The following is a 16,368-nucleotide window of genomic DNA, read 5'->3' on the forward strand; positions in this document are numbered from 1 at the left end:
AAGTATTTAGGGATGAAGTGGTTAACGCATATTTTGCAATAATAATGCAAATCTGCAAAGTAACTTAAGTTTTCAAATAAGTGTAGTGGAGTAAAGAGTACAATATTTGCCTCTGAGATGTAGTGGAGTATAAGTAAAAGTACTGACATTTTTAAATAATCCAGTAAAGTAAAAATTCCTCAAATTTGTACTTAAGTACAGTACTTGAGTACATAGTTAGTTACTTTACTTTCCACCACTGCTGGATACAGCAGGACAATGCTTAGCATTAGCATGTGTGCAATCTGTGCATGACATATCCCAAGATGATAAATTAAACCTAAACATACTAATGTTTTCAGCAGTGACGTTTCACAATAGGCACTCGTAACGTTAAACATGTTCTCTGGGGCTGTGCAGAATCCATGCAATCCATTACAATGGAGCAATTCATATATAAAAGGGTAAAGGGAATCATTTTTTTCAATTACTGAAAAAGAAATGTGAAAGAAATGTACTGTACTGCAATTTTCAGTCATCTTGATCAGTTCCCAAAGAACAATGGGCCTCAATCACAAAACTCTTTTTGTATACTTTTTTTTAAATTAAAAAAAAAAATCCTCTTGAAAAACAAGACAAACAAACAGGTTTTACTTCATTTTGATAGTAGAAAAATGCCCAGCCGGTCAGCTACCAGCACGCTCCATCTTTTCTCTGCCTTAGTTCCTGTCTATGTCGGTGTTTTGCAGTAGCCTTTTATATTGACTTATTTCACAACAAGAGTCAAATCAGAGCTACAAATTGTCCTTAAAAGACCTAGACTTCATAACCATGCCCATGCAAAGGACCAGGCAGACTGTTTCCTACATGACAAGGCGTGTACCAAGCCACTAAAAGCTAAGACCTTTCATTTCCCATCATCATGGCTTAAAACGGAAATGAAATGCTAGAGCATAATTACATAGTTAAATATTACTTAATAACATACTGCCAACAGATGTAAAATACAGGATTTTGGGTGAAATTAATTAAGTTTTTTGAAAAGAAGTAAAGGGTGATTTACACTTATTTGTGCGCCGGTATCGCACACCGAAAATAGTCAATCTACAAGCTTGTAAGCTTGTACATCTGCTATTTTCGGTGTGTAGGTGGAATGGCACGATGACCTACTCTAAGTTAAAGTATGGATGTACTTGAACAATTTAGGAAAGTCAATCATAGACCATGGTGATGACCAATTGCCATAAAACAACTAGTGTGATTGTAGAAAATCTACCACGCTTTGCAATTTATGAGCCTTATTACCAATCCTTTATTGCAAACGCAGTGGAAGGAGGCACGCCTCCGCGCAAGTGGAGCTTACTATGAAACCGTGCTCGGCTTGTGTGTCTCTCTGCGTCTCTGTGTGCAGTATTGTGTGCACTGCCCACGCACACACACACACACACACACACACACGCACACACACACACACACACGCAGCTACAGTAAAAGATAACACATCTAAAAGCATCTACACAAGTTCAGCTATTGGGATCTCTAAGAATTCCATGTTATTTGTGCATATTTCAGGCCGGATGGCAAGTTGAAAGCGTTCGCTTCCCGCGTCTTACTTGTAGTGTAATGCTCTGCAGTGGTAATGTTACTCATATTATAGCCAGCCTAATACTGTGCCTGAGAGTGGAATGGTTTTAATTCTCGCTCAGTTTCCATTAGGACTGGAGTTTATTTGTTGAAAACGCCTGGTATGTTCCTCTTTAGACAGATATTTACAGAACGAAGGCAGGGCCGTAGCAAAGTGGCTTTTATATTGTGTAGTGAACATTTTGTGCTCCAATCCTTGCTTCCTGTGTTCCTGTTGTTGTGCAAAAGGCGACCCAGCGGTGAGATCCTCCGTCAGGCCGAGGGAGACCAACTGGCTTCATCTATTTTTCGTACTCCAGTGTATTTTCTAATCTTGGTTATTATTCCGTGAGGAGTTTAAGGTTCAAAATTGACCACGGGGAAAAGGCGGTTTCTGTTGTGTAATCATAGTTCTGAGTTTACGGAGCTGGGCATAATTGCTAGAATAGTTTGTTGTCGTGCAAGCAAGCTTTATTCCCTAGTGGTGAGCGCAGGTAGCAGGTGGTTGTTATCAATTAATTCAATGTTATACTTTGGTATAAGGCACTATTTGATGATCTGATATAGTATGTAACTGGTCAATAGCATGGTGTTTCTGCATCTGCTGCTGATAATAACTGAGGGGTATGTTAGTCAACAGTTGCCTACTGCACTGATATCCCTATAAAAATGGTGGTGCATCGGTGGCAACAGCCCTTTAGTGAAATTGTGAAATAAGGTGATTAAAAAAGTGTTCTAATTGTACAATGATCTTGTACACACTACCATTATACCACACAGTTATTGGTAATATCGGCATTTCATCTCTTTAAAGAAGGCTTATTTCCTCAAGTAAGAGAGGGCTTTCCTGGTTAGTTGTCCAAAAAAGAAAGACAAAAGCAATCTCCACAAATAATCGAGGGACATATCCCACTCACCCTCATGCCCAGAACCAGGAAGCCTATTTCCTCCATCAGAGGGTATTTTCTGATCTGCTGTTCTCGTTTCTCTTGCGAGGCGAACGGGTCGTAGCTTCGCTGGCCCAGCTTGACATCCATGATGCACGGCTTGATGAATCGACGCGTTACATCCTCTAGCTTCAGGTACAGGTCTGAATCAGAGAAGAGATGAAAATGACTTGGTCAGAAATGTCACCTTTGTGTGTCATTAGTACATTAAACCCTTTAAGACCTGGAACGCATCTGTGTCACTTTAGATTTCTTTGGCTATTCAAAAATAGCAGATATACAAGCTCATAGCGCGGCACCGAGTGCCGCGCTACGAGCTTGTATATCTGCTATTTTTGAAAAATCTTGAAAAAAAAAAGTTGATATTTTTTTTCAAAAAAAATGTTAGGATTTAGATTTTTTTAAGAATCGCCTCAGGTCTTAAAGGGTTAACACAAGGCACTCGGGTGGCGCAGTGCTAAAGTAGCTGCCCACCACCACGGATGCCGCGGGTTCAAATCCACCGTGGTGCATCCGGCTTTGTCGCCCATCTTACACGAGCACAATTTGGCCCGTGTTCGGGGGAGGGAAGCCGGGGCGGGGAGAGTGATAATTGGCACTGCACGTAATCCTACGGGCTGGGGGCGGCACCTGTCAGAAGGGAGTGTTGGGTGGGAGGAGAAGGACGAAGGCTCTACGTCCTCCCGGTTGGGGCTCCTCACTGGTAGGTGAGTCAGTAGGATACGACAGCAGTGACAACACAGAAATGTGTGTGGGGGGAGGAATCAACTGGCATAACGACTAAATTGGTGAGAAAAGGGGGTAAAAAGCAAAAAAAAGAGGTAGTAATAGTCACTCTGCAAAATGCTGAGTGCTCATTTTACTCTGAGAGTAACCAAGTGGACCTGTAAGGGTCCATTTGGTTACATTTATAGAGTTTAGCATTTGCCTTGTGGGTTTGCAGGATGTTGAAAGAAACAACATCTGTTTGTGTGTGTTTATAAGTCAAAGAGAGGAAAAGTAAGAACATAAGTAGCCAAAGATACACACAAGACCTAGGGGCCATATCTTCCACCCTGTGCAATGCGCTGCAGTGCCACATTGCGCCCAGCACAAAGCTCATTCCGTATCGCCCCCCCCCCCCCTGACGCATTGACACCTCTCCTTTCGTTGTTCGTTTTGGACACCTCTCGTATCCATGCGATGTTTTGGTGAGCACAGAGGGAGCTTTTGTTTCGCCTCCGCGTCTCCTGACATCATTACATTACATTACGATACATAATTAATGCTGCTCCCATAGATGGTAAGCTTGCATGCTTTCACTTCATGCTAGAGAACATTGGTTTCGTCACTAGAAAAACATTCTGTGCAGCTCCACCTAAATAGGACTGTGCCTCACGCCGGACGCAGATCGTTCTCAAAGGTGCTGGCAGCCGACAATCTGATTGTTTTAATTAATGTAATGCCCAAAACACAGCCCATGACTAATTAAGGACGTGTTGCGGCAGGCGTGAATACTTTGTGTGGCCACATAAATGCCTCCGGTCGATAGTAAAATTGGCATGGACACACCGCCAAGGCGCAAGTTAAGACCATGCGCCGTGGCGCAAAATTCCGCCGTTAACATAGGGCCCCAAGAGTTTAACCCATTAAGACCTGAAGCCGATTCTACATGTCTCCTAAATCCCAACAGTATTCTGAAAAACGTATGTTTCTATATCAGTGGTGCTCAATCTTTTTCATGTCAAGGACCCCCAAAATGATATGTATTTGGCCGCCGACCCCCAGCTCAAAATATTTTGTTCCAGGGACCCCCCAGAAGCAAAGATTTGAGTAATTTTTTTTTGCTTTAAAACAATATATATTCAAAGATTTGCACACATTTTCACGATTTTTCAAAAATAGCAGGTCTACAAGCTTATAGCGCGGCACTCGGTGCCGCGCTATGAGCTTGTATGTCTGCTATTTTTGAATAGCCAAAGTGTAAAATAATGTTTAGCTCAAATCAAAAAGTGACACAGATGAGTTCCAGGTCAAAAGCCCCACTACGAGTCCCTAGAGTCTGTGCTGCTACTTACACCCAACTACAAATTTGGTGAAGGGATGCCGTTAGAAGAACAGCAAATTCAACAAAATTATTATTGCTTAATTTTCAATGCAAGCCAGCGACATGAAGCTACAAAGTGAAACTCAACACTTGTCAATGAATGACAGGCGTGACACAAAATGGAAATTGAGTTGGTCTCAACTTTTTTCAGCACTCCAATGATGCAGTGAAGCATCAATGAATCATATTTCTTTCCACCATTTGAACTCCCATTCTCTCCCCACAATTACTGCTCCGTAAATGGAGGAAAAAACTCATTCTTGCCATTAACCAGTTTCCTGTGCTATTTAACCCTTCCCTTTTTATTTATACAGTGCGGCTTGAGCAACAACACTTAAATGGTGACTCTGCAGCAAAGTAGCTGGCCACGTTAGGCCGTCTTCGTGGCTCTGTTGCCGCTTGTGCGAACGCAGCAGCAGTCTTCCCTAGAGCTCCGCTAGCGGGGCTAAAAACAGATTCACACAAACTAATGAAAAAGGTTCTGTTACCTTTGGGGCTGTCAGGAGAAGACCAGGTGCCGTAATATGTGGGCAGGTAATTTTGGAGTTCCAATAGACATGGATCGCAGCAGTCCTCCGCATACACCTAGAAAACACACACACACACACACACACACACACACACACACACACACACACACACACACACACACACACACACACACACACACACACACACACACACACACACACACACACACACACACACACACACACACACACACACACACACACACACACTTGGTTTTCCAATACTGCATTAACAATATCACTGATGATGATGTCAAACTACATCCTTGTAGCAGAACCACATTGGTGGCGTAGCATGTTTTTAATATTTATAATTATCAAGTCTAAACCAATTTATTAGATGTTGCGTACATTTATATACAGTCATATTTGCGGTCTTAATATACATGCCCTGGGCCACATATAGAATGCATTCCAGTGGAATGGTCAGAGAGATAGACAGAGATAATGCTGTGACTTACTGTTGTGTGTATGAGAGCTGCTGAGGCTAACAGCTTTTCTAAGCCCTAAACCAAACAATGCTTGAGTAGTAGTCTACATCACAGATACATCACCCTGTGTGTGTGTGTGTGTGTGTGTGTGTGTGTGTGTGTGTGTGTGTGTGTGTGTGTGTGTGTGTGTGTGTGTGTGTCTGTTCGTTTCAGCGTATGCACACACGGTATACTGTATGTGTAGGCCTGCAGTACGCTGTTATTTTTGTAATTTAAATTAAAAAATGGACTGTCATGTTCATACGTAACTGAACAGCTCTGTAAGTTTCTGAGAACTGCATCTGTGTGTCTTTTTTTTCTCCTTTTCTTTTCTTTTCTTTCCATTACCATGCTATAAAACTGCATCTCACGCGGGCCTCTCGGTGGTGGCTGAAGCTGTTTCAAAACGGTTCCGTCCGGATGCTGTAAAATACCTGGAACAAAAAAACTAAACGGTAAATGTTATGCCCTTATTTGCTGCCATGAACAGTGTCGAGTGCTGCTCGTACATGAAAAAAAAAAAACTAACGAACTGTCCTTGTAGACTCAGCATGGGTCAGCATGTACACAAACGGGAACTTGTAAACAACACTGTGGTGTTATGGTTTCCCTGGAGATGACACTGGTTTAACAGTTAATAACCACTTAACTATTTGACCTCTCAACCACAAACATTTTCTACAATACTTCATAAATAGCCAATCTACCTACGTGTTGAATTTTATATTTTTGCCTATAATGACATACCCAAAATTGCGACACCAGGGTTAAAGTGGTTAATACACAAACACTGTCTGATATGAATTGACACACTGACTGTCCTGTGACAGTTGGGATGGCATCTCAGCTCCCAGAAAGCACAAACCTGCAACCAACATATTATCCACCCTGCCAGGAAGAAGAGTTCTGGCAGGCTTCCTGGTACGGTGATGAATTATGGACTTCAATTTCTACCCCATAAGAAGCTCACTTTACTGCTTGTTTGCATCTTCGTGAAGCCATGTGACTTCCCACATTCGTTACAATGCAATATCATCTAAAATTATTTCTATAATGTATACTTCTATAATTTGAGTTAATTTATTTACACACACACAGATAATGCTATGAAAAAATATTGATTCGAGCTTAGTGGCTCTTTTCAAAAACAGAAGATGAATTTACAATTGTGAAATTTGTCACAACAACACAGCTCAGGCAATGTTTCACGTAAAGCAATAAGACTAGACAATGTCATTTTTCAAACACACTACACGCCGGCCACACCTTTAACCACCAAGCAATAAAATCCAGGGTGGGGGGTGGCAGTGTGGAAAGAAGGCTAAGAGCCATTCCCTCAACACACACAAAACAAATTGTCATCTGTGAATAAGAGGCATTTTGCAACTGGTTCAATAGGAAGTAGGGTGTAACAGTACATGTACAGTACGGCCATTTACCAAACAAGTGGCGAAAAAAGAAAAGAAAATGTGTCTTTGTAGGACGCTACAAAGACACATTTTTGCCCTAAAGCCCATCATACAGTGTATTGCCAGCCGAGACCGAGAGAGAGAGAGAGAGAGAGAGAGAGAGAGAGAGAGAGAGAGAGAGAGAGAGAGAGAGAGAGAGAGAGAGAGAGAGAGAGAGAGAGAGCCAGAGCCAGAGCGTAATCTCTCTTCTTCACTTAAGTTTAAATGTAATATCAACCAGTGGTGTGAACAATTAAATCAATGGCCATTTACTGTACAGCAGTATGAGCATGAGTGACTTCACCTTAAGCTACAGTGGGACAAGAAAACACTTGCTATAATTAATTAGAAACACAAACTTGCCAAACTCTTACAAATGTGTTAGTCAACACATTAATAAAATGGACACACTGGTCAGTCCCTTTCTGTTTAATATTAGACAAGGGTCATTTGACTGGCAACCTTACATCTACAAAAAGGAGAGGGTGCTTTCCCATTCCATCAGCATTCTTGCTTTGTCAGTGTGATGGTCAAATTGGTACAGCGCTCGCATTACGGGTCATCATGTAAAAAAGAAAAATATTTCTATAAATATTCCCTTTTTTCCCGCTTTTTCACAGGCAGTGCTCATCAAATGAGCTTTAACGCAAAAGGCTTGTAGCTCAATGTGAAGCCTCATTATTCACTCTCTTGCCATCCCTTGCACTAAGCCTACAGCTAGTGCTGTATAGAAGTACGTATACATATAGAAGAAACGCTGTAAGGAGAAGCGTGTTTCGCCTGGTTACATCATCATGGGCTGACCACGGCTGATTAAATATGGACTGGATTTAACCAGGGAGGGTGAGGATTAGTCTACTCTTTGGCTGCTCCATAGATTGTCTTTAAGACAAACACAGCGCGCGCGCGCGCGCGCGCGCACGCACGCACGCACACACGCACACACACACACACACACACACACACACACACACACACACACACACACACACACACACACACACACACACACACACACACACACACACACACACACACACACACACACACACACACACACACACACACACACACACAAGCATGTTTGCACACACAATATATCAACACACAGAAGAGGCTCAGGCGGTGGTAACCTGAAATGCAGAAAACAGCAGACAAAGTGATCAGAAGTTTGCCGTTCGAATGCCAAGAAAAATAAGCAAGCAATGCTCTAACTTTTTTCAAGGTGCCCTTAGGCGTTGAGTTACTCAATAGCCAACAGTACAAAATTGTGGCAGCACGAGGTAAGAATCTAAGTAACCCTCCCATTCTGTAACTAACCGCAACAGGCCATTTCTGTAAATACAAATGTGTTGTTAGTGTTCCTATTCTGTGTGTTAAATGAGAGTTGCTATCAGACTTGAATCATCAAAAAGCCTTTTCTTCAGCATTTTGGTTGACACCCTTAATTTATCTTATTTCACACTGCACTTTATATTGTATACGTCATGCCTTGTTGTCATTGTAATTTTTTTATTATTATTTTTAATGCAAAGCGCTTTGTTTTCGATACAAATATAATAATTATGTTTATGTCTATTTATTAACAGAAACTCTTGACAGCCATAATCTCTGGCACACCTAGTAGGCCCCCTGGCACTGTTAAATCAGATATACTGTAAGATATATCCAGCTCTCCTTGAATGTCCTGCTTTGCACAAAGTTATTTGCAGGCTGACGCCTTTATGCTTTATCGTCCACGAAACACGGTCGAGCGAGAGGCACAGTCGTACGAAAAAGATTAAAAATGTGAATTAATTGCACGGAATAAACGCCCCCAGAGTGCAAGGACCTTTAAGCTTAAGCCTGAGCATTCTCTCCTTCCTTGAAACACACACACAGCCAGTCAGTTTAGTAATCAAGCTGCAGTATAGAAACGTGTCAGTCACTCATTCAATTAGTCAACAGGAAGACAATGTCCGATGCAAATGACAGGAAACAAATATCTTCAACGTTTTTTCTGTTTTACTTTTTCAATTAATTTACCCACTTTTCTCTATTTGATCCCAGATGTAATGGGAAGCCATAACATACATTATTCATTGGATAATTTGTCAAACTGCGTTGCCAGCGAAACAGACTGTACATTTGTACTCAGGTTCAGGTTGTACTGTAGTTTACAATTATTATTTCAATCAATAAATCAGTCAGTAAACTACAGTAAAATGGCAAGTGGTAAACAGGGAATTTTATTATAGTGCTTTTCTCCAAAGCGCAATGTTAAAATATTGAGTGAAAAGCTAGCCATATTTACAGTATGTCTCCAATTGAATTCACATTGGTCAATTAGAGAAAATGGAGATGGGGAGACAGGCAACATACCCGGTCTTAGATTTTTAAACCTGGAGAGAAACTCTCCAAGATTTTTAAGAGGGTGTAACATGTCTGAAAGTTTGTCTTCCAGTTATGCCGGTTCTGTTAGTCAGCCAGCTGACAGGTTTGTCTTCAACCAGCCAAGCATTCAGCTGTTCAGTCAGCCAAGCAATCAGTTGGTCAGTCAGTTAGCCAACCCAACAGTCAGTAAGCGCTCGACTCAGTCATTCAGTCAATGAGGTTTGGAGCAGCACATCCAATTCCGTAACACTGCAACAGTTTTGTGTCAGACATCATCAGGTAACTCTGGTGTTTCAGCAGGTTGCTGTAACTGCATATCGTACAAGGTACTGCCTGGTCCAACATTTTTCTTTCGGCTCTCTTAACCCGTTTTTGTATAGGTGCATATTTTCTCAAATAAAATAGAAATTTCAAGATTTTAAAACATTTCAAATCTAGAAGCTCACAACATGTCGCGATGTGAGTGACATGTTGATGTAAGCTTGTAGATTGGCTAATACTACCTATGCATGATGTAAATGCTTCAATATAATTATGAGAGACAGCGAGATCCCAAATAATTATTGACATAAGCTGATTTTCTCTCAGTAATCAGGGTACTGGTGTGCATGTACATAAATGCAATAGTGACACTACAGTATATAAGCTACACTCCTAGCATCTCTAGAGCATGGTTCCCAAACTTTTTAGCTCGAGGCCCGAAAGAGAACCCAAACTAGTGAAAATAGCCGATCTACAAGCTTGAAGATCTGCTATTTTCACTACTTCTTGAAAGTATTTTCCCCCTCTAATTAATGGATTTTTAAAAAAATATTTATGAAATCTTTAAAAAAAACGTTTTTTTTAAAAAAGATAACGAAATGTAGGAAACAAAAAATAAATGGGTGTTTACTCACGACCCATACAAATTGGTCCGTGACCCACATATGGGTCCCGACCCACTGTTTGGGTGATCTCTAGAGCTCTGTCTGAGACAAGAGGAGACAGGTGTCCAGAATGCATGCAATGCATTCCACTGTTAAAGAGAACTATTCAAATCCAGCATAGGTTCAGGTCAGCGTTAAATCAGCACAAAATTAATTAACCCTGCACACAATCAGCATCTGTTTCAACAGACTAAAATACACATTTCACTCCCGACAGGGATCTTCATCAGGCATGACTGAGGAAGACCTGACAAGCTAATCGACATCGGTCTCAGCTTTTTCCAAATTGCATGCCGATTGTAGCGATTTCCTTCATTCCGCTGAAGCCTACAAACATAACTCTCTTTAACACATATAAGCAGCTGAAAGGCAACACGAAGCACACAATAATACACATATTCCCTGTGACCGTGCACCACTGTGGATTCAGACCTCGTCAAACTGTCCTGACAACTTTTAGCATGCGACTTGAGGGTCGTAGAGCAGTGGTTCTCAAAGGATCATAATAACCCTAAGAACTATTGGTTGTTCCATCCAAACAGAAAGTTAATTGCATTCACATGCTGTCCTTGGTATATACTTACTAATTAAAGACTTACACCTGGGACACCAGGGGAATGCAATTAATGTCCTGGCATAACAGAGCAATGAACTAGGTACTAGCTGGTGTTCCTGAGGAGCAGGTTGGGGAACCACTACAATAGTTGGGCTAAATCACACTTCAGTAGAGTACTGAATAAGCGATAAAAATAATATAACTAGGCTAATAATAAACTAATTCACAAGTTTGTACACATTTTTCAGCCGAGGGATTTTAACCCATTAAGACCCGGAACGCATCTGTGTCACTTTTTCATTTGAGCTAAAAAAGCATTATTTTACACATTGGCTATTCAAAAATAGCAGATCTACAAGCTCATAGCGCGGCACCGAGTGCCGCGCTATGAGGTTGTAGATCTGCTATTTTTGAAAAATCGTGAAAATGTGCGCAAATCTTTGAATATATATATATTCTTTTAAAGCAAACATTAACTCAAATCTTTGCTTCTCGGGGTCCCTGGAACAAAATATTTTGAGATGGGGGTCCGCGGCCAAATACATATCATTTTGTGTGGTCCTTGACATGAAAAAGTTTGAAAACCATCTATATAGTAACATAAGGTTTTTCAGAAAACCTAGGACATTTTGCAGAATCGGAACCTCAGGCCTCAATGGGTTAATTGAGTAAACCAAGCCTCCTTAAGAGATCTCTTTAACCCTTAGGACACACACGGTCAGACATGCACGTCGTACTGTACGTATGCGTCTGCTTCCCCGTTCACTTCCATTCTATGGGAGCAAAGGGGTGGGGCTGACTGGTGTGTGTGCGTTGACGGCATTGAAGGAAAGGCAATTCAATGTGTCACTGTTTTGTGTAAAACATTAAGCGAAAGAAACAGACTGGATTCAGTTTGATATGCTCTGATTTAAAGTAATACTCTGGATATTACAGTGTAGCGCCCTTGTAATGTGGTACCTACCCCACAGATACAGTAAAGCTCCATGAAGCTTTCTGGGTCACTTCAGGGCCCATATTGTTATGACAACTAGCGAAGGGACAGTGGGACGGTCTGAGTGAGCAGCGCTATGGACACAACATGGTGTCATTGTAAAAGAGAGGCATTACGAGATAAACAGGATTCCAATACTGGTTCTACAACTACAGTTGGTTATACTGTAGCAGCTTGTAGAAAGGATATTCCATACAGTAAAGTCCTCTGTGTTAATTCTTCCATTTGTAACAGGTTACATTTGTATACTCATTACTCAAACACTGAGGTTTTTACTCTGTAGCTAGGCCTCAATTTTGTATCACTGCAATCTTTACCTGCCTAGTTGATTAAACTTCAGTGGTCCATTTGACTCTTTTGTTTTGTCCACCGTGAAGGAGAACATATAAGTCGTGGCGTGAATTCCAAAATGTCCATCACGTTAAATATATTACATATAATTTCCTGTTGCATTGGCTTTATGGATTACTTCCACTGACACTGCTGCTTTGTTGGACAGGAAAAAACAGGAGAGCGGAAGGACACGAACAAGTCTTAAATAAGTTGAAATAGTGTATTCTGTTCCAGAATCTTTTGTGTATGTGTGATCTCACAGAATCACATTCTTGTGTTTCATATGCTTTGTGTACAGTATGCAAACACAAGGCATGCATATGTCATCGCTGTATTTACTAATGCCTTGTAAACAGTAATTTATAGATATATTTATTCCGCCCTTAAGAAGAAATGGAATATCTTGTTACTAACTGAAGGCCATAAAGAATGTTGTGGATGGACAGGTCTTGGCCTGCCAGCCATTGAGCCATACTCGTCACATAGAGGCCTCAAAACTGGTTCTTGGTGATGACCCCTCATACTGAATTTCCAATCATTCCAGGAAGTGCATTTGACTAGTGTTCTCGTCATTCTTGGTGTGTAATCAGGGAGTAATTACACTTGCGACAGTGACACCTTGGGAATGAGGTTAACTACCTTGTAAGGTAGAAAACTAGTAGTAATAATATATGGGTGCCATCTGACAGGGTGGCCCAAGTAAACACAGACCATTCTGAAAACATGTTTTAAACCTCAATGGATCTGGGTACATCTTGGTGAGAAACAGAGACGTGTGTGTTCCAGCGGCCTGTAATTCAGTCAAGTAACTCATTGACCAGCTGGTGCCTGCCATGACTCATCCAGGTGCGATTGTACTGAACCTGACATCAGTTACTGATTGATCACTATATAATCCACTCAATTCAAGCAGCTCAACACACAGTGGAGTCACTGATCACCATGTCTCCTGTGAATGTATGCATGTTTAACCATTTGTATCAGTGATAAACTGACAGAGGTGTGTGCTGTTGTGCAACTGCTGTTACACAGTGAAATACTCAATGTTAATGCATCCATCAGTAGCTGTGAGTTTAAGTGTACATAACATAGTCACAAATGAAATTCTTACTACGATTCTGACAGCGAGTCAGCGACTAATAATAAGTGAGAGAATTAATCGAATTACATACAAGAGATCTCATTCTACATCCTAAGGGTCTTAACGCATACAGATCGGGAAAGCACCGGTGTTTTAGATTTCTTTGGCTATTAAAAAATAGCAGATATACAAGCCCGTACATCTGCTATTTTTGAAGAATCGTGAAAATGTGTGCAAACCTTTGAATATGTATTTTTAAAGTGAACATTTGTAACTCAAATCTTTGCTTCTGGGGGTCCCTGGAACAAAATATTTTGCGATGGGGGTCAAATGCATATCATTTAGACTAGGGTCCTTGACATGAAAAAGTTTGAGAACCACTGATACTATAGCAACATAAGTCCCCCCCCCCCCCAATCAGCCTCAGGTCTGAATGGGTTAATGGTGGAGATCAACGGGGGGGGACAAAGTCCCACATCCAGTGAACTGACTCACCTACTTTATCCACGCCAAACTTGTGACCTGCCACCTGGTGAGACAGCGGGACGCAGCCGTTCAGGTGAGACCCCGGAGGAGCAGGAGGAGGAGGAGGAGGCTGGCCGTTCTTCTCGCTGGCCGGCGGGGAGGAGAGCCGGCTGACCCCCAGGCTGACCCCCACCGGGTCAACAGTGGTGGGGGTCAGTTCCAGTCTGCCCAGTGCCAGAGAGGACTCCATCATCACTTGATGCTGAGTTGACGACATTCACAGAAATAAGCTCTTAAGTATACTTAAAAAAAAAGTATACTTAACTAGTCCACAAAAAAAAAAAATATATATATATAATTGATGTGGATTAATGTACAGATTCACATATTGCTATTACGTCTCCAGTGAAGATAGCAGCCCCGCACAATTGATGAATCGGTGGTGAGGTGGTGGTGAGGTTGAGGACCCCTCATAGGACAGGCGGCTCAACCCCGACCGACGACCCCGGCGACAGGACTCGATCTCGCTGCAACCGAACCCACAACAACCCGAGCAGGAGGAGGAGGAGGAGGAGGAGGGCGACGACGAGCCTCTGGTGTGTCTAGTGTGAAGCAGCACAGTGATGAAGCAGCTATGCTCCCAAAGCAGTGCTGATTCAATGCTTTTCATATCTTGAACAGCAGCATAAATACATTCTAGCCACATCCCACTTCCTCGCTTAGGAGGAGAGACGTAAACACTCCTCGGTATGTTTGAAGCTCTCTCTCTCTGCCTCTCTCTCTCTCTGTGGATAAATGGTGGTGTTGATGACAAGAGGGGGGGGTTGATGATGATATATCCAGATAATATCCAGTCAGGTTTAATTGCAGAGCCCGCGGGGGGGGGGGGGATAAAGGACAGCAAACGATTACCCTCCGAAACCACAACAAGAGTCTATTTAGTCCCGGGTTTCGATAGCGATCTCCTGATGATCCTGTGCATTCTATCACCCTTAACGTCGCTTTTAGACAGGCAGTCTTGTCATCCTCACATCTGAGTATATCACTCCGAAGGTAAAGAACCTGGGGTTACATACGTAACCTCTAGTTATCGTCGCTCTAAAATGCATGATCTCGCAAGAGGAGGTCGGTGTGTGTGTGTGTGTGTGTGTGTGAGTGTGTTCCTCATAATAGTGATAGATATTCGGGTCAGTGTAGGCGGCGGATCGACGTAACATGACGCATGCTACCACACAGCCACCCACACTTACGACAGCACTACTGTCGTAAAAACAACACGCGTTTGTGGCAGCTTTTTCGGTGTAACACTTTCCATTACAAAAAAATCTAGTCAATGGAGCGATGCTTTTCGGAGAGTGTGTGTGTGTGTGTGTGTGTGTGTGTGTGTGTGTGTGTGCGTGTGCGTGCGTGTGCGTGCGTGTGTGTGTGTGTGTGTGTGTGTGTGTGTGTGGCTGTGTGCAGTGGTGGAAAAGTACTTTTTTTTAACTTGAGTAAAAGTATCAATACCACCATATAGAAAGTATGTCAATACAGTATGTCAAATAATCAAAATTTACTTCAGTAAAAGTACAAAAGTATTGGCATCAAAATATACTTAAGTGATATCTTTTGGTATTTTTTTTAGTTTTTTGTTAAAAAGGTTACTATATACTGATAGTAATCATTGCTACAGAGCATGTGTTCGGTCACAGGGGTCTCTCCAGCTCTTTAGTAAACAGAATATAGTACATTTTCAGGTAGGTGACAACATTTAAGCCAATCAGAGCACTGAAAATGCATTTTCTGTTTAATAAAGAGCTGGAGAGACATGGGAGACTCCTTTTACTGAACAAACACTCTATAGCAATGAGTACTATCAGAATATAGAGCTATTTAACACTTATTTTAACCAAAGTAAATCACTTACCCTACCTTTAAAGTACCAAAAGTAAAAGTACTCATTATGCTGAATCAATGTCCCATTTTGCAAGTTTCCAAATATATAAAATCCTTTGAAAATAGCCGATGATCTACAAGCTGTTGTGAGCTTTGTAGATCAGCTATTTTAAATTAGCCAAAGTATATGGCTAAAGTGGCTAATGTATGTGTTTTTGATAATAATCTAAATCTACAAAAAAAAAAAGTACAATATTTGCCTGAGATGTAGTGGAGTAGAAGTAAAAGTATAGAAAATTAGAAATACTCCAGTAAAGTAAAAGTACCTCAAAATTGTACTTAATCTTTATTCCACTGTATTTTTACTGAATTTTTGTATTTATCTTTTGAAAAAGGAAAATATGACAGCAATAACCACATGGGGGGAGGGTTGGGGAAAGGGAGAAAATTAAAAAAATGTCTGACTGCCAACATGTCTATTCTATGTGACTCTAATAAAGATATTTATATAATAAAAAATTACAGTACTTGAGTAAATGTACTTAATGTTACTTAAACACTGTGTGATAGAGAGGGAGAGAGAAAGGGTTGCCATTTGCTTCAAAAGCTTTATACCAAGTTAGTGCTACCCTTGCCTGCGTATATAACCATTATTCCTAACAGCAATTTTTTTTTTATAGTG

General features: G+C 41.3%; 1 protein-coding gene across 2 annotated transcripts in view; it reads right to left on the reverse strand.

Annotated features, from left to right (window-relative positions):
• The window catches only part of ipmkb (inositol polyphosphate multikinase b), a 28,399-nt gene extending 13,468 nt beyond the window's left edge, over nucleotides 1-14,931 (reverse strand). The window contains exons 1-5 of one of the 2 annotated variants that reach the window (XM_080454557.1): nucleotides 14,210-14,931; nucleotides 13,842-14,073; nucleotides 5,984-6,069; nucleotides 5,124-5,220; nucleotides 2,520-2,692 (exon numbers count right to left, since the gene is read on the reverse strand). In XM_080454557.1, the coding sequence (XP_080310683.1) occupies nucleotides 2,520-2,692; nucleotides 5,124-5,220; nucleotides 5,984-6,069; nucleotides 13,842-14,064 (579 nt within the window). In that variant the 5' untranslated portion in view covers nucleotides 14,065-14,073; nucleotides 14,210-14,931. Of the gene's footprint in view, nucleotides 1-2,519; nucleotides 2,693-5,123; nucleotides 5,221-5,983; nucleotides 6,070-13,841 lie in introns of both variants that reach the window. The other variant, XM_080454556.1, reaches the window with a different exon arrangement.
• Nucleotides 14,932-16,368: the final 1,437 nt, after the last annotated feature.

The sequence above is a fragment of the Gymnoscopelus braueri genome (assembly GCF_963280865.1).
Source record: "Gymnoscopelus braueri genome assembly, chromosome: 17".
NCBI lineage: Eukaryota > Metazoa > Chordata > Actinopteri > Myctophiformes > Myctophidae > Gymnoscopelus > Gymnoscopelus braueri.